The 22,530-nt window shown below is 41.8% G+C and overlaps 1 protein-coding gene across 1 annotated transcript in view; it reads right to left on the bottom strand.

Moving 5' to 3' along the window:
- The window catches only part of LOC106600539 (gamma-aminobutyric acid receptor subunit beta-1), a 39,973-nt gene extending 25,036 nt beyond the window's left edge, over positions 1-14,937 (bottom strand). Inside the window, exons 1-3 of the mRNA XM_014191965.3 lie at positions 14,450-14,937; positions 14,252-14,343; positions 14,045-14,112 (exon numbers count right to left, since the gene is read on the bottom strand). Of these exons, the coding sequence (XP_014047440.1) occupies positions 14,045-14,112; positions 14,252-14,343; positions 14,450-14,529 (240 nt within the window). The 5' untranslated portion in view covers positions 14,530-14,937. The remainder of the gene's footprint in view (positions 1-14,044; positions 14,113-14,251; positions 14,344-14,449) is intronic.
- Positions 14,938-22,530: the final 7,593 nt, after the last annotated feature.

Here is a 22,530-nt window from a genome sequence, read left to right as displayed (position 1 = left end):
ATGGAACCCTCCTGTAATTGAGTTGGTCCTCTCAGTCCATATAAGCATATAATCAATTAAATACAGGCTGTCATACTCAAATTTGCACAAATAAGATATTATTTACAGATTAATGACTATATTGGAGAACTTGCGAATTGTATGAAAAAAGCATGATAGATTTAGAAGGCTAATCAGTAAAGTACAGATACAAGCCAATTACCGTACATGTAAAACAATAAATAACAGATAGGGGAATTACAAATCCACAGAAACTGTTAATGAGCAGCATAAACCTGGGATGACATAGCTTTAAGTGAGAGCTGCTGCCTCATAAGGCTGGGAACAGAGAAAAGGAGGAGAGAGGAGGAGAGAAAGGGGGACGTTGCAGCTCTGTCCCTCATTGGGGATGAACATTTTCCTTGGATTCTATTATTAGAAACAGCTGTTCCCCTAGACGCCCGCTTTTCCATCATCACTCGAGCACCTCAGTGTTTCCACAGCAGAAAGTCTTAAACGTGAGCGGAATACCGTTATGCATATGAGAGAGCTAAAGCAGAGTGCCCGCTGCTGCACTGCACACACACACACACACACACACACACACACACACACACACACTCACACACACACACTCACACAGGAAGGGAAACAGGGGCAGGCGTTGCCCTTGGCATGTTTCCTCTCCCTCCCATTTCCTTTGTTGATGTATGATAGGCACTCTTTAAGTGAGCGCGCCCCTACTCCTCTCCATCTTTCACCGCACCGCGGACGACAACATGGGCTCTCTCCTACGCACGTCGGCACCGCGCTATCCCCTCTGCAGTGTGCTTCTTCGTGACCTAATTCCTCCCAATCCATGCCCATCTACGGGTTGCAGACTGTAATACATCACAGGATAGAGGGAGAGAGGGTGGGAGGAGAGGGGTAGAGATGGCGGTGCAGTCTTCCCTTCCAGCCTAGTTACTGTAAAAACTTCTGCAGCATTTGGCAATAATAATGAAAACAGTTGCTGGCAACTGGGTCTGCAGATATTCATTGGATGAATGGTGCTCATTGCATGAGAGCAACCTTGTTTCAGATTTTTCTGGGCATCATTGCAGTATTCCCTCATGCATGGACGCACACATGCAAGTAAGCAAACACACACACAAAATAACAAATGTTACTATGGCGTACAGCTCCCTCAAAAGACTACAAAACGTCTGCATCTATTCCTCTGTTCTTCTGTAGTACAATCTTCTGATCGTTTCCTATGCTTGTGTCTTGTGTGGAAATGTTGCATAGAACTTGTCCTGCTGTTACACTTTCCAAACATGGTTGGATCCCCGACAAAAACAGACATGATACACCATTCAGTCCCACTGAGGAAAGTTTTTGACAAAGGTCTCTGCAGCTTCTTCTGCTGTCGTACGTGCCAATGAAGAAAAGTCAAGCACACAACCCAAGACTCTCACCCGTCAATCAAATTTAAAGATCCCACCAAGTGGTTCTCACAAGTCAGAGGAATTACCAGCCTGCTTAGTGAAAAATGTTAGCTCCGCTTTCATTTAAAAACCTGTATAATGTTGTGTTGTATTTCAAGGTCGTCCAAGACTTCTCTTCATTCATTTACTGTCAATGAGTTATTGACCAAGATTCGATTCGTCAAGTCAATGTGCTTTCGAGACATGAGTGCAACTTGGGTGCACAGCATAACTAAGAACTCATCAGATTTTGTAACTATGTGTTACTGCAGGTGACTGACTATATTGCGATTTCAGTGGACTGAAGCTTGTGTTATATGTCCTTGGATAGGAGGAGGGTTGTGATTGGTTTAATGGTCAGGATGTACATTCAATGACAGGTCTTGCATAAAATGTATATGTATGCATACCAGAGATGGGGTCAAATTAATCTAAATTCCAATCAATTGACTAAATGAATTAGACATGGAGTTGGCTGGAATTCAAATGAATTTAACCCGAACTCAGGGGTCTATACATCTATTGCACACCTCCATATCCACCACTCCCCGCCACCCACCCACCCATGATCACGCCTTCCTGTCCCTTAAACCAATCACCACCCTCTCCCTTGTTTCCATGCCAACACCTCCACATAAAGTCATACAAATGTAAGAAAGTGACAATTCAATAAACTTATTGAGATACTCTTGGTGGTGAGGAGAGCAGAAAAAGCCTTTCTCAGACTTTCTTTCCCTCGTGACTTTCTATCTTTCAGATTTCCAGAGAGGTTTAGGTCAGTGGAGAATGATTACATTAAGCATTAAACCCGAGTGCCCTCTGTCGCTCCACACTGTCGGCAGCCTCATGTTTTATCCCACGCTCCCACTGGCTGGGCAGTACCCATGATGTTCCTTATAGGAAATGCTGCTCGACATCTAATCAGATGGGGAACCATTAACTTCCAGTTTAATGGGTCTGGAATTCTGACAGAGTCTATGAAGTTACACTAGAACGGTGGTCGGTCTAGCTGTTAAAATGCTCGGCATACTCTCTGTGTGATGAAATCTTAGCTCTCAATCTTATTTACAAAATGGATCCATGAAATGCTAGATCTCTCGTTTTCTCACTTGCTATCAAACACAAGTGCTTTCTAATATGCATTGTTGAACGCTGTTTGATTTCACATTGGTTTACTAAAAAGGCCTGGGAATGCTGTTTGATTTCACATTGGTTTACTAAAAAGGCTTACAAATAAGCAGCAAGACACCCCCAAAGTTTCTTCACACTAACATTTTGTGAATTCATAGGCTACTTCTGCAGAACAAGATGGTAAACAGTATGCACTCTGACTGCTTCATAAAAAGGACCAGTGTACTGTACTACAGATAGGCAGCACTGTATGGTACCTTACCAGTACATTGCAGTACAGACAGTGCAGTATAGTACAGTACAGACAGAGCCAGTGAGATTAGATTAAATGGAAAATTCACCCATCTGTTCTGGATCAGGTTCACCAAGGGGTTAAAGAAAATGAAGTAACTCGCTTTAAATTCATCTCACAGAGCTCTTAGCGCAAGAATGTCTCCACTCATCTCCTCATCTGCATTATTTCCAGGCCTGAATGGCGAGAGAGCACAAAGAAAGAGAGCAGTTCCACTGCAGCAGTCTGCCTCGTATGGGGGAAATGTCACCCATTACTCCGCATACATATCACTGAGCAACCCAACTTTAATATGGCACATGACAAAAAGATGGAGAAACAGACACTCTGACATCGTCTTTGAGTCATCATCTCAGTTTAAAGTGCCACTGACTCCCTACTCCCTCACTGTTTTCAGAGATGAAATCTTTAGATGGGGTGTCTGGACGCAACCAGACACCCCATGACTCTCTCATACTGTAGTTACTGCAGTAATATAAATGTTGTACCAGAGACTATAGGAAAATCGCCATAGGATTTATTGAAGTGAATTTGGGAGGGGCACTGGGACTCAAAACTCTGCACCGACACTGTCCTCTCTAGGTTTCTTCCTAGGTTCCTGTCATTCTAGGGAGTTTTTCCTAGCCACCGTGCTTCTACATCTGCATTGCTTGCTGTTTGGGGTTTTAGACTGGGTTTCTGTACAGCACTTTGAGACATCTTCTGGTATACATAGGGCTTTATAAATACATTTGATTGATTGATTGATTGTGCAGTGCCTTGGTTGTTCTTTTCCAGGGGTAAATAAAATAAAACTGTCAATCAAACCCAGGTGGGCTCCTGCATCCTCAGTGCTTGGACTCCTGATCATGGCATAGCATACAGTAGCATGGGCAACAGATTTTGAGCTGAGATGAAGTTGTTTGAACAGAGAACCCAGCCCTGACACCTTGATATTTCCCACTGGTGAGATGAAGTGCTATCGGTAGAGCATCACATAAATCCTCATCCTTAGAAGGCGGCGGACACATCAATCTCCCAAACAGATCAATAACTTCTGACCACAAGCCACTATGAGGGCTTCATAAGGTGCTCAATACAGTAGATGCAGCGGAGATACGTAAGGTGCAACGACAGGAGGAGTAGTGGGGGTTCGTAAGCTTCCTCATACTAACAACTGGGCCTACCATGGGGAGTTCTCATTCAGCATAATCACATTTCTTGGCTAACCAGCGCAACATAGCACACATGTCGACAAGAGCGAGGGCGTTACCTATATTTTCATTAACAACCCAATAAAGCGATTATTGCCCGCCTGCCTGTGCTGTTGATTGATTTTGGCACAAGTGGGCTTCCATGGGGCCTGGGAGAGAGTTCTACAGTATATTGAGTGTGGCTGTCACTTTATGAGAGTCATGGCTGTTCTAACCGTGCGCGTGCGGCAGCACTCCTACCGCTCTAACCTTGAGAAACAGAGATGCTACTTTCAAATCTTCCCAAAAATCTGAAAAGAAATGGACTGTGACACAGAGTCAAAGCAATTCCACGGCGGTTGCCATGATAACAAAACAGCTTTTGTGCATCGCTAACAAACAACTTTTACTTGTCGTCACTCAAGCTTGTAAAAAGTGAGGCCCTCACATGTCAAACAAACAAACAAACCACTAAAATCTAGGTACAGTCCGCAATATGAGTAATAGTTAAAGGAAGAAATCCCAAAGAGAAAGGAAAGGGAGTGTGGGTCGGAGAGAGGAGTAGAGAGAGACAAAGATAAAGAGACAGCCCAGCACCAATTCATTACAGTATCTTACACCAGCCACAAGAGGAGAATGACCTGCTATTTCGTAAAGTCTTAAAGTCTTAAGTAGAGCAAAGAGTGCTCAAATCTCTCTGATGCTACAATCCTGCAGAAATCAGACCATTAAATAATCTGAAAACAAGATATCCATTATATCAAGTCTCAAACACATTCTAACTTAATCAAATACTCCTTTAATCTCTAGAAATACTTATTCTTGACTGAGCAGAAATCCTGCAGCCTTTACTACCTCTGTAGTACACTGCCCCATTGGGAAGCACTACTTTCATGTAGGCAGTGTGGCATCCTGGCGACAAGCAACAACGTAGGTTATCCAATACCTGAACACATGCAGCAGCCCTTTTCCAATGAATGTTCGAGGTCGCTCAGGCAGAAATGTTGCCACAGCCAATCACTCAACTCAGGAAGAGGAAGAATACGAGTCTGACCCTTGTGACCTCACAGCAAACCTCCTACAGCTCATGTGGCATCAGTGTCGTCTCGTTACTAGCCGGTTGCCTTTGACAGCACAGCATGTCTGATGACTAAGGTCGGTAAGAGTGAGACAATGACCTGAAATATCCTTGTATAATCCTTTTGGTACTGCCACGTTTTGCCGCTAAATCAGTATACAGCCCGGCCCGCCTCAGACGAATTTCAATGCCACTGCAAGGTTGTATTATTTGTTGAAGAAGTAAGGGCCAAGTGGATTACCCTCCTGTGATTTGGTAAAAACACAAATAAAGCCTTTATACAATGCTTTTGCCTGAAATAGTCATGCTTAGGATAGCATTACATCTCTATGATGAATCTCTCTGTAGCAAATGAACAGTACTAGCATTATATGCAAATAATACAGTACCACTGTTAGCATTATCTGAACTCAAAGCTAACATAAGTTGTTTGCACTTATCTACTCTATGTAGCCTAGGCTGGGTGCTTTTAAGATGGATGTTCAAGAAATATATATTCTATTTTAATTTGTATTCGTAATTGTGATGCATTTTGGCCCATTTTCTCACATACTAGAGTACACATGCCGAGCCGCATTCTAGGGGTACATAGTAATTATGGGGATCGACCTTGAATAATAAAATCAACACATTTACTGTCTCATAACGATGTCCCAATAACCCAATTCAACATGTATAATATATTGAATGTGTAAACTGCTCTTCCAACCCATGATTAGCTCACATACTATATAATTGGCTGTTAATTGCCTACTAAGCAAGCTATAGCCTCTCTTGCCTTCTTAGCTAAATCTGTGAGTCGCTTGCATTTGCGCATCACATTTTCTAAAGAATGTAATTTCTAGTTCAAAATGTTGTCTGTTGATTTTCTATTTGAATAAAATCCTCTTCTTAGTCAGCTGTGTCTTGCACCTCTTCCTGTTTGCTCCTCTATATTTTTCCTTTGCTAATCTATCACAAATGTATTTCACTTTGGGTTAGACCAAAGAAGTACGTTGGCATCCGTCAGGGATAGTCAAGCGGCTTTAGCTGAGGAGGTTTAACAAAAAGCTAATGGGGTGTGAAGTCGGCAGAGAATTTGACAAAAGTGGGAGAAAAGGAGTTTCATTAAGTGGGACATCCTCTATGACTGAGCGACGTTCATTTTCATAACAACAACAACAAAAACAGTTCTTACCCCTTCAAGCATCAAACGCTTAAAAGGTTACACCCGAACAGTACATTATATAAAGCTGGGACCTGTTCCTTAAAAAAATAAAGAAGCAAGAACAAAGAGTTTGATGATCAGATTCATGAATTCGATTGGACTGCAATGCAGTCGTTGCAGAAGGGAGGGAACCACAGAGCAGGGATAGCACATGAGGACCGTCTTGAAGAGAATGCAGAACCTCAGACACAATTCATAGCATTGAAACCCCTGAAGAAAGCTGTAGTCTATATGCACTGCTCTCGATAAAGACTACAGCTTGAAATGGAAGGTTAGCTGTGCTGAGTCTACCAATATACTTACTGGAATGTAATAAATACATAGTTTTAGAGGGACCAATAACCTTGACTGTCTGCAGTGCAAAGTATGCTGTCATTTATGCATAGAATAGTAGTAGTATGATGTGCATACCTGATGGTGGAACGGTGGTGCAAAGAACCTGTCGAGTGACAGTCAGGTATTACTCACAACCTTTATTTAACCAGGCAAGTTAGTAATGACCTGGCAGGGTAGGGGGGTTCTGGTGGGAGAAAGAGAGAGATCCTGCCAACAGATGAGAAAAGGTAAATCCTTTTTTTAATTTTTTTTAATGATCACACATCTCTTAGTTTAACCCAGAAGAGAGGTAATTCGAAGCCACAATCAGAAGTGCTGCCCCTGCATTTGTTTGTAAACTTTGCAACTGGTTCTTGTGAAAATGTAACTGCCACTCAGTTATTCCGTAATAAGCACCCACCAAATCAAAAACGAGGGTGGTGGTTTTGTGATATGTGATTTAGAAAACACACGGTTGTACAATGCACATTGAGAAACCTTTCTAGATGCAAACATCCAGTGTAGTCCAAACCTCAAGTAGCTTGTCAGAAGAAATGCAGTGCTTGTCCCCCAAAAGTATACTGGGTGACAGTGATGTTGCAGGGTGTAAAGTACATGCAATGAAATAGCAATAGACGTACTATAGAATATAATGAATTTATATTTATATCGTGACCAGTATGACTAATGTTTCGGTGTGGCCTTTCTCAAGGAGAGCCGGTGCCAAATGTCTCCATCAGACAGAGCATAAAACCCCCTCCAGCCTCCCAGTCTCATTCACATTAAAATGCAAAACCGGGGAGAGGCCACAGAGGCACAATCAATGACCCATCCAGGCTGTTAGGCTATCCAATCAGAAGTCCGCTGGACCCGGCTCAGAGAAAACAGCACCTTCCATTTTTGTGAGGAGATTTTGTCAGTAGGAATCCAACCTAATAAACAATTCATAACCTTGGCTCAAGATGACAGCTCATCATTGACTCTGCAAACTCTGTCTACATTTACTTGGCAAATTCAGTATCTCATGTGGAAATGACTTATGTATGAATGCTATGAATGTAAATAATGGAAAAGGCTTTGTTCAAGTGCAAGCCTGTGACTTACACTTTATAATTCAATGTAGCCTTTTAACAATAAAGGCCATTTCAGAAGGGAAGCTCACCTGTGTAAAGCTCCTACATGCACTCTACTATCAGATGTCACAAATAACTCAATAGTAGGCTACTCAGTAAAGGGATCCATTTCTTTGGATTAATGTGTTTCAGACAATCCCCCAAATATATGTATTAGAAAAAATATACAAATGTGAAATGTATGGAGGCATTGTTATTGATACTCAATGGCCAGTTGAATGAACGGAAACACAGATACTAAAGGGTCTATTCAATCAGATCCACTTTAGCCGACATCCTAAAGAGGACATTGCCATTGGCTGCACGGAGTTTCATTAAAAGAAATCCCATGCAGGCTTGTTTACAAGTTTAAACACTGGAATGTGAGACGTAATCTACAGCTCAATTAGGCTGATAGAAATCCTCATTATTTTGTTAAATAGTTGAACAATTCTCAATTTGAGCGTCATTATTATTATTATTCTTTATATATTGTTTTTAATTTTTTCCCCCCTTTTCGTGATATCCAACTGTGATCCAATTACGATCTCGTCTCATCGCTGCAACTCCCCAAAGGGCTCGGGAGAGGCGAAGATCGAGTCATGTGTCTTCTGAAACATGACCCACCTAGCCGTGCTTCTTAACCCAGAAGCCAGCCGCACCAATGTATCGGAGGAAAAACACTGTCCAACTGACAACCTGAAGTTAGCTTGCAAGAGCCCAGCCCACCACATTTAACGTGAGTGGGAAGGGTGTGGCTTCGTGACAATGATCAAGAGCAGCTGCTCACCGATTTGACAGCTCCAATGCAGTTACACCTCTGACATTGGCAAAACAACAGCTATGTGGGGGTCAGATACCGCTGGTTAATGCATAATCTGATTGAATCTAAGCCTAAATTATAATAATTTTGTGCAAATAGTCTGTTCTTCATAAATGATCAATTGTGTTAAAACGAGATATAATGATCCATTATAGATATATTAATATGTTATTATAGCTATTACTTTGGTATTATCATTATTGAACTGAAAAGGTTCACCAATCAAAAACAAAATGGGTATTTGAGAGGCAATTTTGAATATAATTTGTGTGTTTGAAAGAACTATAGAGTTGAGAATCTTCAGGACCTTACCAATGATAAACATTGGACAAATGTTTAACCTTTTCACATGAGTTACTGTAATGCTATTGGCTAACCAGATTTTCCTACAGGCATGATTTGCAGACTGTTTGTGTATACTGAAGGTTATGACTCAGTCCTGCTGGTAGAATACTGCTAGGCAGTGTCATGTCCACAGTACTGCCAAGTCTGACCAGGAGGAGGCTTTGCTGATCAGCCACAGTGACTGACTGACTAGCATGGCAATCCCCCCCTGTTACTATCACAAAACACCACATGATTTCCAGTGTGTATATCATACAACAGTACCTGCATGTACTGTATGTAACAAGCGCAGGCAACACACACATACGTCATATTGAGAGCTACAGTAAAGCCATACCGTGACAAGATTTGCAGTATATTCATCCCCTGTGATAAAAAAACAAAAACATTATGGGCATTCGGAAAGTATTCAGACCTCCACATTTTGTTACGTTACAGGCTTATTCTAAAATGGAATAAATCGTTTTTTCTCCTCATCAATTTACACACAATACCCCATAATGACAAAAAAAAATACTGTTTTTTAGAAATGTTTGCTAATTTTTAAAACATTAAAATAAAGTATCACATTTACATAAGTTTTGAGACCCTGTAGTCAGTACTTTGTTGAAGCACCATTGGCAGCGATTACAGCCTCAAGTCTTCCTGGGTATGACGCTACAAGCTTGGCACACCTGTATTTGGGGAGTTTCTGCCATTCTTCTCTGCAGATCCTCTCAAGCTCTGTCAGGTTGGATGGGTAGCGTCACTGCACAGCTATTTTCAGGTCTCTCCAGAGATGTTCAAAACGGGTTCAAGTCCGGGCTCTGGCTGGGTCACCTCCCTGACCAAGGCCCTTCTCCCCCGATTGTTCAGTTTGCTCTAGGAAGGGTCTTGGTGCTTCCAAACGTCTTCCATTTAAGAATGATGGAGGCCACTGTGTTCTTGGGGACCTTCAATGCTGCAGAAATGTTTTAGTACCCTTCCCCAGATCTGTGCCTTAACACAATCCTGTCTCTGAACTCTACAGACAATTCCTTCAACCTCAGTTTCTGCTCTGACATGCACTACTAATTGTGGGACCTTATATAGACAGGTGTGTGCCTTTCCAGATCATGTCCAATCAATTGAATTTACCACAAGTGGGCTCCAATCAAGTTGTAAAAACATCTCAAGGATGATCAATAGAAGCATGATTCATCTGAGCTCAATTTCAAGTATCATAGCAAAGGGTCTGAATACTTATGTAAATAAGGTATTTGATTTATTAAAAAAAAAAACAATGTGGCAAAAAAAATCTAAAAAACGGTTTTTGCTTTGTCATTATGGGGTATTGTGTATTATGGGGTATGGGGTATTGAGGAGCAAAACATTTAATTTAATCAATTTTAGAATAAGGCTGAAACTGTGGAAAAAGTCAAGGGGTCTGAATACTTTCCGAATACACTGTATATATGCATGCATGACACCAGTGGCGACCCGTCATTCAGGACAGATGCAGACACCCACCTGTTTTGAGCCGCATATTTTTTGCAACAAAAAAATAGATTATTATTATTATTATAATTATTAAAAATACATATATTTTTTTTGGGGGGGGGGGTTGCCTGTTTTGCTTGATATTTTGGCATTAATACGTGTCACATATCAGCTTGCAAACAATGTAAAAAATAAAAATATATAATTGAGTAAATAAATAAAGCCTCCATACAAACATTGTCTCTTTTTTGCTTTCTTGAGTAAGGCAGCGCCAAAATCCAGGTGCTTCAGCCTAGCTCAGTGCTTTCTGTGGTGGTGGGGCAGCTAGCGGAAAATACAGAGCATAGGGGTTGGTAATGTTCTCTAGTTGCGCAGTGATTGGCTCAGTGTTCTGTCACTCACGGGGAGAGCTGGAAAATTCAAGCCCCTTGGATGCTGCCATAGAATTACATTAGAAGTGCCAATCCAAAAAGGCTCAAGGTCATTGGCCACAGATAAAACTACGTCAAATCACATTATACCAACAGTAGCGTTGATTGGACTGATCATGTCAATATCATACAATCTTAGCTAGCAGTCATCATCATGAATCAAGTCGACAATCTACTGGCACATCCTTTTTGATCCTTGTCATTAAAGACAAATAATGAAGAGAAATTATAGATAAAACGTATCGGTGCTCATCGGCCGTTTGACATTAACATTACACAACAAGTTGGAAATCGCAAATTCAACAATGAGTGGTTTGGAAGGGATCAGTGGCTAACTGCAAGCATTGCAAAACAATCACTAGCCTGCTATTCAGTGGAGTGGGTGTGTGGTCCCAATTCTAGGTTTAAGGTTCTCTTTTCCAAGCTTAAAATGATAAACATTCAACATTGGCCATGCTGTCAATCCAGCATCTTTTCTGCCGCGCTCAAAACAACTGTTGACTCAGAACTGGAAAATCTGACTTCCGTGAGTTTATGACAACTGGGAAAAACGAGCTCCAACTGGGAAAATACATTTTGAACTGTCATCCAACTTGGTATTGTAAGTCGGGAACTCTGGCCTCTTTCTAGAGTTACGACCTGAAGATCCCTGAGGTCATCATGATTCAACCTTGTTTTTTTCTGAGTTCCCAGTTGTCTGGAAAGCACCATAACTCTAGAGAATGCCAGACTTTAATGACAAAGTTTGATGACAAAATTTGCCCACGAAGGACCGTCGTGCCACCTTCCTGTTCAAGTGAGGACAACACAACAAGGTGAGTGCAAAAATGTATTGTATGCTGCTGCATAAATTATGTAATATGCCAGGGAGATATGTATACTGTAGCTAAGGAAGTAATACTAAGTGTATGTTGTGTAGTAATCTGTTAGTAGCCCATGTGCCTCACCCTAATAATTTGGTCTATTTTTCCCTCTTAATTTCACCTACTGTTCTGATTTGGTGGTGCACATGTAGCCTATAACCTGTTTTAGAGAAATGTTATCATCGAATATTGTAAGAGATTTCATTGTCTGCATATATGCCCCCTTTATTTATCCTACGGTTCTGACTTGGTGTATAGGGAGAACACTGTAAGAACAGTCCATGTTCTGAATTCTGTCGGTGTACATTTCAAAAGTGCTGAACAAATAGTTATATTGACCATGTCCGTCCTAGCTAGCTCATTATTGTCTTAATCGAAATTACAGATTGCCTCTTATCTGCTTGTTGTCCCCTTATGCCACAGTTTGTATACTCAATTGTCAGTAGAAACCACATTTGTTAGAAACCACATTTGCAAGTCAACCATATCGCAATTTTTTTTTTTTAAAGGCAGTAAATGAGGCTGAATGAACTGTTTCGCTGCCAGACAAGGCTCCGCTGATAGCCAGGTGTAGCAGTGGTAATGTGTTGGGACTGCTGTTGAGATTCTGCTGTTGGGACAGCTTTATGTAGTTCCTAACAGCTTGTGGGCACTGTTGTGCAAAGCTGTCATCAAGGCAAAGGGTGGCTACTTACAAGAATCTAAAATAGAAAATACATATTGATTTGTTTAACACTTTTTTGGTTACTACATGATTCCATATGTGTTATTTCATAGTTTTGATGTCTTCACTATTATTCTACAATGTAAAAAATAGTTAAAATAAAGAAAAACCCTGGAATTAACTTTTGGCTGGTACTGTATATAGACTGCGTGTACAAAACATTAAGGACACCTGCTCTTTCCATGACATAAACTGACCAGCTGAATCTAGGTGAAAGCTATGATCCCTTATTGATGTCACTTGTTAAATCCACGTCAATCAGTGTAGATGAAGGGGAGGAGACAGGTTAAAGCAGGACTTTTAAGCCTTGAGACAATCGAGACATGGATTGTGTAACTGTGTCCTTCAGAAGGTGAATTGGCAAGACAAAATATTTAAGTGCCTTTGAACAGGGTATGGTAGTAGGTGCCGTGGGGCAGCATACACAAAGTTTTCAATACTCCTTATTCTTGTAACATTCCTATTTGTTGTAAATATATATTTTATATCTTCTATACCTTAGCTGTGGCTGCCTTACACTGAGACACAGGTTGGTTTTGTGAGCATGCCTGCTCATTTGTACATTTATAACAAAACACTCAGCCAGACACCTTCCAACATTTAAAAAATGTTTGCAACATTTTCTTAGAACATCACTCTATCCAGTTGTCATGCAATTTTCCGGCAGTTTTAAGGCACTCGGAGCCATTTTAAGAATATTCCCATGACATTCCCAGAACATTATTGTAGACATATCTTTGCAGACCACATTTCGACCATCAAAATGGGAATGCCAAAGCTCCCAGAGCAATACGATTGTAAAGACTGCAGTTTTCTGTAGCATCATGAAAACCTTGAACTTTACCCGACATTCCATAAACACTGCTGAGCAGAAAAAGGTATTTTCTTCCTTTCCATGCAAGCATACACACACACTTTACACTCATGCCTGCTGTTACTATTTTTTTTTACATATGGAAGACTAGTTGAACCAAGCATGAATTCATTTGTATCCATCACTGGCACCCTGACAATGCTGCTGCATTCATATGCACACACTAAGTGCCCAAATTCAGCATCACAATTTGTCTCTACTGGGCCTCCTTGTTGAGTCACTGACAACGTTATGTAATTACTGCATTGAGGCCAAACCAGCAAACATGCACAATATTTCAGTCTCCTCCTAGTCACTTTATCCTCTGTCAGAGTGTGTACTGTATAGAAGACACCTCAAAATGATGTAGGTACACACGTGTGTAGAATAGCTAAATTGGAAAAATCGATGTGCAGCACCAATTCTCTCTCTCTTTATATATATCGGTAATTATCTGTCTTTACTTGTTCTGACACCACAGGGAAGTTAATGCATATGGATGGATTTGACACATTGCGGTAGCTCTCCTTGCTGCTGAAATGCAGTGAACCATTTTGGTCAACGTGAAAACGTTAGGCCTATACTAGTGGCCAAACAAGGGCAAATACAGAAATACAAAGATGTATCATTACATCTAGAAGACAGTGGCATGGAAGACGCACATCTGCAGACATTAGAAAATGACCCAAGCGGTTATCATGTGTTCTGTGTTATCATATTACTAGGCCTATCTAACATGTGTTGCACGAGGCACATCTCTCCTTGCAAAAAAAAAACATTAGGTAGGCTACTTACCATGTTGACTTCAGAAACCATGTCGATACTTGCGATATCTATGCTCATTCCAACGTCCACAGGGGCACCTTTAAATCGCACGTAAAACACAGGTATCAGTGGCATTTTAATCAGACAGCTCGCCGACACGACAAATGAATCTGCATGCGACTTGTTATTAGTCATTAGCCAACATTGGGTAGACTTCACCCGAAAAAAGGAGTTTACCTCCAAAATCAGGCCTCAGACGAATGTCATACCCCTTAAGCAGTTTGTCCACGGTCGCTTTCACAAATGACATGTTGCTAGGCTCGTTGGCGCTAAAGGGAAAATATATGGTATTGATTTAGAATCTTTATCAAAAACTGCAGAGTAAGGGACTGGCAAGACAGGCAGAAACAAGACATCACACCCGTGGGATCTCACCTTTGAGCGCCGCAGACCATGGCGACCATTAGGAAAAGACAAAAAATCTCCCAGCGTCCGCGGTCCAAAGCCGTCCACATCACTAACTTTGATCAGAGAGATAGATGACTTTGAGCGAAGATTTCAGAAATGCAACTTTGTCACAGGCTGCCCAATTATTCCAAGACAACGCATGCGCGTCGTTTTACCAACATTCAAATTGTATTTGCACAAAAACACGCTATTTCGTAAAAAAATTCGGCGACTTCGATAGAAAAACGGTATTCGCGTTTCACCTGAGCTGTCGATGCTGGCACAAGAAGAGGTCGCCGGGATGCATGCAGTAGCTGAACCGTATCAATATGCTAGGCAGATCCCATCACCTCCGGCTAATTCGAGCATTTCAGCAGACACAGCAGTGTCCGGAGCAGATTTGCATCAAGCAGGTATCCCTGTGTTGGTCGGTTGAAGATCTTAAAATAATAAGCATTGAACGCGTCTCTCCATTCACCTTTAGTCAGCCCTATGTGGGGCATCGTGCAAAACAAGCACGTCTGAGGAGCTGCGCAATTTCTGAGGTGTACCTGTACGCCCGAGCTCACTCGTAGCGCATTCCATTCGCCACTCGTCACGGGCTAAAGCCCAAGTTATTTTTATTTTTTTAAGCCCAGAAAACGCATTACAAATCGCAACGCACCAATAATTATTTAATGAGAGAAGGATGAGCTATTGGAGCTGCATTACGTGCTATAGGACTATGCTACAGAATGTATAAGAAGAAATGTGCTGCTATTTCTAGTGATGATATTGACAGACTTCTGACTAATTTGCCAAATTAAACTAATTAGCATTTTACTGGTCACCTTGTGCTAGGCCACATGATTATCTCAAGTTAAATCATGGGGGGGAGAGAGAGAGAGAGAGAGAGAGAGAGAGAGAGAGAGAGAGAGAGAGAGAGAGAGAACCTGCAAATACCATGTGCCAGAAGTATCAGTTCTGTGAATCAATTGGTGGAAAAAATGCATTTGACTTATCCTTGGTCTTCATACTGGTTTAGCTCTCAGGTTGTCTCCAAGGACCAATACGTGGCCGTGCAGTATGGGTTTGGTGATGCATCACAGGACAGAACTGTTTAAAGATTCATGACTTCTGTTGGGTAAAATGGTTCAGCATCAGTTGAAGCCTACTTGCTAGGGAGTGAGAAGCAGTGGTGGATTGGCCATCTGGACCATTTTATAGGTGAAAGCAGGCTGAAAGAAAAAAATACATATACAGTATCAGTCAAAAGTGTGGACACACCTACTCATTCAAGGGTTTTTCTTTATTTTTACTATTTTCTACATTGTAGAATAATAGTGAAGACATCAAAACTATTAAATAACACATATGGAATCATGTAGTAACCAAAAAAAGTGTTAAAAAAATCGAAATATATTTTAAATTTTAGATTCTTCAAAGTAGCCACTTTTTGCGTTGACGACAGCTTTGCACACACTTGGCATTCTCTCAATCAGCTTCACCTGGAATGCTTTTCTAACACACTTGAAGGAGTTCCCACATATGCTGACCACTTGTTGCCTGCTTTTCCTTCACTCTGCGGTCCAATTCATCCCAAACCATCTCAACTAGGTTGAGGTCGGGTGATTGTGGAGGCCAGGTCATCTGATGCAGCACTCCTTCACTCTCCTTGGTCAAATAGCCCTTACACAGCCTGGAGGTGTGTTGGGTCGTTGTTCTGTTGAACAACAAATGATAGTCCCACTAAGCGCAAACGAGATGGGATGGTGTATCGCTGCAAAATGCTGTTGCAGCCATGCTGGTTAAGTGTGCCTTGAATTCTAAATAAATCACTGACAGTGTAACCAGCAAAGCACCATAAGACCTCCACGCTTCACGGTGGGAACCAAACATGTGGAGATCATCCGTTCACCTACTCTGCATCTCACAAAGACACGGCGGTCGGAACCAAAAATCTCAAATTTGAACTCAACAGGCCAAAGGACAGATTTCAAACGGTCTAATGTCCATTGCTCGTGTTTCTTGGCCCAAGCAAGTCTGCTCTTCTTATTGGTGTCCTTTAGTAGTGGTTTATTTGCAGCGATTTGACTATGAAGGCCTGATTCACTCAGTCTCCTCTGAACAGTTGATGTTGAGATGTGTCTGTTACTTGAACTCTGTGAAGCATTTATTTGGGCTGCAATTTCTGAGGCTGGTAACTCTATTGAACTTATCCTCTGCTGCAGAGGTAACTCTGGGTCTTCCTTTCCTGTAGTGGTTCTCATGAGAGCCAGTTTCATCATAGTGCTTGATAGTTTTTGCGACTGCACTTGAAGAAACTTTCAAAGTTCTTGAAATTTTCCAGATTGTCTGACCTTCATGTCTTAAAGTAATGATTGATTGTCGTTTCTCTTTGCTTATTTGAGCTGTTCTTGCCATAATATGGACTTGGTATTTTACCAAATAGGGCTATCTTCTGTATACCACCCCTACCTTGTCACAACACAACTGATTGGCTCAGACGCATTAAGAAAGAAAGAAATTCCACAAATTAACTTTTAACAAGACACACCTGTTAATTGAAATGCATTCCATGTGACTACCTCATGATGCTGGTTGAGAGAATGCCAAGAGGATGCAAAGCTGTCATCAAGCCAAAGGGTGGCTACTTACAAGAATCTCAAATAGAACAAAATATTTAGATTTGTTTAACACTTATTTGGTTACTACATGATTCCATATGTGTTATTGCATAGTTTTGATGTCTTCACTTTTATTCTACAATGTAGAAAATAGTACAAATAAATAAAAACCCTGGAATGAGTAGGTGTGTCCAAACCTTTGACTGGTACTGTATTTATTTTTTGGGGAAAAAGAGAGTGATGCAGCCCATTGGCCTGTTAAAATGTTTTTACCTGTGTAGTACAGCAGAAGTGGGCTGGTGTAGCTGAAATGCCAGAGTCTAATTTTGTTCCCAGTCCGCCACTATATCCAGTTTTATAAAGTCACTAACCACTTTCTAATTTCCTAGACATGTGATAATGAGTAATACCCATAAGTGTGAACAGTCTCATGCCTGCAAACCAGGGTTGTCAATTCCTCTTATTGGACACCAACTGGATCCCCTCTGAAGGCAGATCCCCGAAGCCTATGTGTTTCATTCTTTGTGTGGCTCTCAAATGAAAATGAACTGAAATAAGAACTTAGATGATAATTATTCATGGTGTAGACTGCCTTAGACCTTGCAAGTTCTGTATGGGTGTCTAGAGTGGAAAGTAATGGATTTGGTTTTATGTTTCGAACAATAAATGTACAACACAATTACACTAGGTTAGAATGATGGTGGTACCTGGTACTCCAATAGGCGATCAATGTAAACTCAGCAAAAAAAGAAACGTCCTCTCACTGTCAACTGCATTTATTTTCAGCAAACTTAACATATGTAAATATTTGTATTAACATAAGATTAAACAACTGAGACATAAACTAAACAAGTTCCACAGACATGTGACTAACAGAAATGGAATAATGTGTCCCTGAACAAAGGGGGGGTCAAAATCAAAAGTAACAGTCAGTATCTGGTGTGGCCACCAGCTGCATTAAGTACTGCAATGCATCTCCTCCTCATGGACTGCACCAGATCTGCCAGTTCTTTCTGTGAGATGTTACCCCACTCTTCCACCAAGGCACCTGCAAGTTCCCGGACATTTCTGGGGGGAATGGCCCTAGCCCTCACCCTCCGATCCAACAGGTCCCAGACGTGCTCAATGGGATTGAGATCCGGGCACTTCGCTGGCCATGGCAGAACACTGACATTCCTGTCTTGCAGGAAATCACGCACAGAACGAGCAGTATAGCTGGTGGCATTGTCATGCTGGAGGGTCATGTCAAGATGAGCCTGCAGGAAGGGTACCACATGAGGGAGGTGTTGTCTTCCCTGTAACGCACAGCGATGAGATTGCCTTCCATGACAACAAGCTCAGTCCGATGATGCTGTGACACACCGTCCCAGACCATGACGGACCCTCCACCTCCAAATCAATCCCGCTCCAGAGTACAGGTCTCGGTGTAACACTCATTCCTTTGACAATAAACGCGAATCCGACCATCACCCCTGGTGAGACAAAACCGCGACTCGTCAGTGAAGAGCATTTTTTGCTAGTCCTGTCTTGTCCAGCGACGGTGGGTTTGTGCCCATAGGCGACGTTGTTGCCGATAATGTCTGGTTAGGACCTGCCTTACAACAGGCCTACAAGCCCTCAGTCCAGCCTCTCTCAGCCTATTGCAGACAGTCTAAGCACTGATGGAGGGATTGTGCTTTCCTGGTGTAACTCGGGCAGTTGTTGTTGCCATCCTGTACCTGTCCCGCAGGTGTGATGTTCGGATGTACCGATCCTGTGCAGGTGTTGTTACACGTGGTCTGCCACTGCGAGGATGATCAGCTGATCGTCCTGTCTCCCTGTAGCTAGGATTTTTACGAATTATCTTTGAAAGACAGTGTCCTGAAAAGGAACAATACTTTTTTTGCTGAGTTTAGTTACCTGTGCTAGTTAGTGTTCATAGTTGCTTCTCATTGTCTGGTTAGGAGCTGCTTGGGACGGTTCCTTTCAGTGGTGCTGAAAAGACATCCAAACAGGGACACACCTTCACTCACACCTACTGCTGACTAATTTCTGTTTATCTGCACTGGAGGAAGACTGGTTAGGAGCTGTCCCTGAAAAGTGTATGGCCCCTAGTGGTACTGACAGGATAGCTACCATGGTCACACTCCTTCCACCACAGGTAGTGCTCCTGATTGTTTGCTGTTCATATGCACTGAATGAAGCCTGGTTTGGTGCTGAAAAATGTTTGGCCCCTTGTGGTGCTGAAAGGACAGCTGCCATGCTGCATGTATGTTATGGGCCACACACCTTCACCAACACCCAGTGCTTTAGACTCTGCATCTCATTTCATTGGAATCATTTGATATAGTTTCAGTTCATGTTTGTTTTTAAACCTTGAGATTTGGTTGGTAGGTCAACTAGATGCTCCTAGACATTTTGTAATAGTCATGTTCCATTTACTTCATTATGTCTTCATGTGATAAAAGTAAACGTTGCACCATGCAAGCTTATATTTCTAACAGTTGCCTTGCAATGTATCTCTACAATAATGTGATAGTCAACAAGAAACAAAATAGAAAAAAACGAGGTGGTATTATGTTCCTTTATTGTTCTGTTCTTCTCATCTCAGACTGTCAGTTGATTTGATTTCAGTCATGGATCTGTTCTGTGAGTCACCTTCATGTTTGTGCTATTGTAGTCAATACACAAAAGGTACAGAACAGCAATCAGGGGCCACAACAATGCTGTATATTCAACCCTAGTGCTGCTATTATGTTGCCATGTCTAGCTTTCCCTCCCTTCTACTGCTACTGTAGTCTACCTGGCCCCCTTCCCCCTTCCCCTCCTAGGCAGGCAGAGGTGTTGCCCATGTGACTTCTGGCACCAGCTGCCTCTTTTCCCACTTTTACCCTCCATCCTCCTCTTCCTCCTCCCCTCTTTCTGACGCCCCCCCCCCCTCCATCTCAACCCCCAGAAGCAGGGCATCTGCTCTCCCCTGCCCTTGGTGGTGCGTTAGATAACAATTTGGAAAAATGTCGGTAACTGTTCGTATCACACTTAAAATGGACCAAGAAAAGTGTATAATGGACATGCTGTTCATATCTAGTTTTAAGTTGTTTATGTCACATGCACAAGTACAGTGAAATGCCTTTCTTGCTTGCTCTTTCCCAACTATGCATTAATCAATATCAGTTGTACTATATAAAAAATAAATAAAAGTAAAGTAAAACACAGCAGAAATGGAAATAAGAACACAAGAACGTAAGTAAGATATATTTATTTATTATTATTTAACTAGGCAAGTCAGTTAAGAACAAATTCTTATTTTACAATGACGGCCTACCCCGGCCAAACCCTCCCCTAACCCGGACGACGCTGGGCCAATTGTGCGCCGCCCTATGGGACTCCCGATCACGGCCGGCTGTGATGCATCCCGGGATCAAACCAGGGTCTGTAGTGACGCCTCTAGCACTGAGATACAGTGCCTTAGACCAGTGCGCCACTCGGGAGCCCAAAATATATACAGGGTCAGTTCCAGAGTCAGTGCCAAAACCATATTTACAATGCGTAGGGATATTGGAGTGGGAGGGTTAGATATGTATAGGGGTAACGAATAAATAAAGACTAAGTTAAGACTGTCTACAAGCCGCCGTTACATCTTTATGTCCTTGGGTTGTGCCTCTCTGCAGCCTTTCACCATGTCAAATTATAATGAAAACTGACCTAATTGTTTTTTTCATTGTTGTTTTTCCATTGCTGCTCTTATGGGAAGCACCACGTCTCCAGTTGTAACATAAGATGGAGTACCATGTTTTTGTGCTGCTACCATATTGTGTTGCTACCATGTTGTTGTCATGTTGTGCTGCTTCCATGCTGTGTTGTCATGTGTTGCTGCCTTGTTATGTTGTTGTCTTAGGTCTCTCTTTATGTAGTGTTGTGTCTCTGTTGTTGTGATGTGGGTTTTGTCCTATATTTATATTGTATTTATTTTTTTATTTTTTTAATCCCAGGCCCCGTCCCCGCAGGAGGCCTTTTGCCTTTTGGCAGGCCGTCATTGTAAATAAGAGTTTGTTCTTAACTGACTTGCCTAGTTAAATAAAGGTTAAATACAAATAAAAATAAAAATAGAAGGAATTTACATCTCCAGACTAATCCATTTTTCTAGAATGGATGTGTACAAGATTAAAAATCTTCAGTGAATAAATGGATAAAGCAGTGCACCATTCACTAGCTTTCTGTAGTTGATGATGTATTTTCTCTGGGATGCACTGATGATGTGCATTATTTGCTCAGCTAGGTTTCATCTCTGTGCTAAGTGTCATCTCAACAGCTGCAGAGAAGACCAATGTGCACATTGTTGACAGGGCTCATTCATAATGGCTGTTGTCAGTGCCACAGTAGCTGACTTCTATCTTTTCACCAAGTATACTCTGCAGAGAGAGACACCATACAAATGAATTATCTTATTCCTGTGTTTGTCAGATCACTCTCAAACTTCCACACAGACTTACCGTAAGTTAATGGTGATATACAGTGACATATACTGAATGTACAATACATGCTGATATGTTTTCTCTGTCATGGGGATACATATATAACTGCTGTTTCCAATGACTAAATACCTTTGGGCCATTGCAGCCAGTGTGACTGTGTATGTTTCTCACCAAGTTGTCATGGGAAAAAAACACTGAATATGAATTACTGTAAATCTGAATCAGAATCTGCTCTGATGTGTTTTCAGTGTGTATACTGTATGGGAACTAACCAATGCAAAGACTTAGCCACCCTAGGCAAAAGTGCTGCATAAGTGAATGCATGCAGTATAATGAATGAATGAATGAATGAATGCATCATGAGTCATACACTTGGCTACAAAGGTCACATGTTCACAATGTCTAATTACTGTAGTTAATAAGTAGCATATGCTATCAATTAGTGAACTAGGTCATACACTAGGTCAGAACTAGGTCAGACACCTGCTCATCGAACATCTCATTCCAAAATCATGGGCATTAATATGGAGTTGGCCCCCCCTTTGCTGCTATAACAGCCTCCATTCTTCTGGGAAAGCTTTCTACCAGATTTTGGAAAATTGCTGCAGGGACTTCCATCCATTCAGCCATAAGAGCATTAGTGAGGTCGGGCACTGATGTTGGACGATTAGGCCTGGCTCACAGTCGGCGTTCCAATTCATCCCAATGGGGTTGAGCTCAGGGCTTTGTGCAGGTCTGTCAAGTTCTTCCACACCGATCTCGTCATACGATTTCTGTATGGACCTTGCTTTGTGCACGGGGGCATTGTAATGCTGAAACAGGAGGCCTTCCCCAAACTGTTGCCACAAAGTTGGAAGCAAAGAATTGTCTAGAATGTCATTGTATGCTATAGCGTTAAGATTTCCCTTCAATGGAACTAAGGGGCCTAGCCTGAACCTTGAAAAACAGTCCCTGTGTTACGCTCGTCGTTTGAATGAGGAGACCAAGGTGCAGTGTGGTAGGCGTACAT

The sequence above is a fragment of the Salmo salar genome, chromosome 01 (genome assembly GCF_965601325.2).
Source record: "Salmo salar chromosome 01, fSalSal1, whole genome shotgun sequence".
NCBI classification, from domain to species: Eukaryota; Metazoa; Chordata; class Actinopteri; order Salmoniformes; family Salmonidae; genus Salmo; species Salmo salar.
This window is presented reverse-complemented; position numbering and strand designations above follow the sequence as displayed.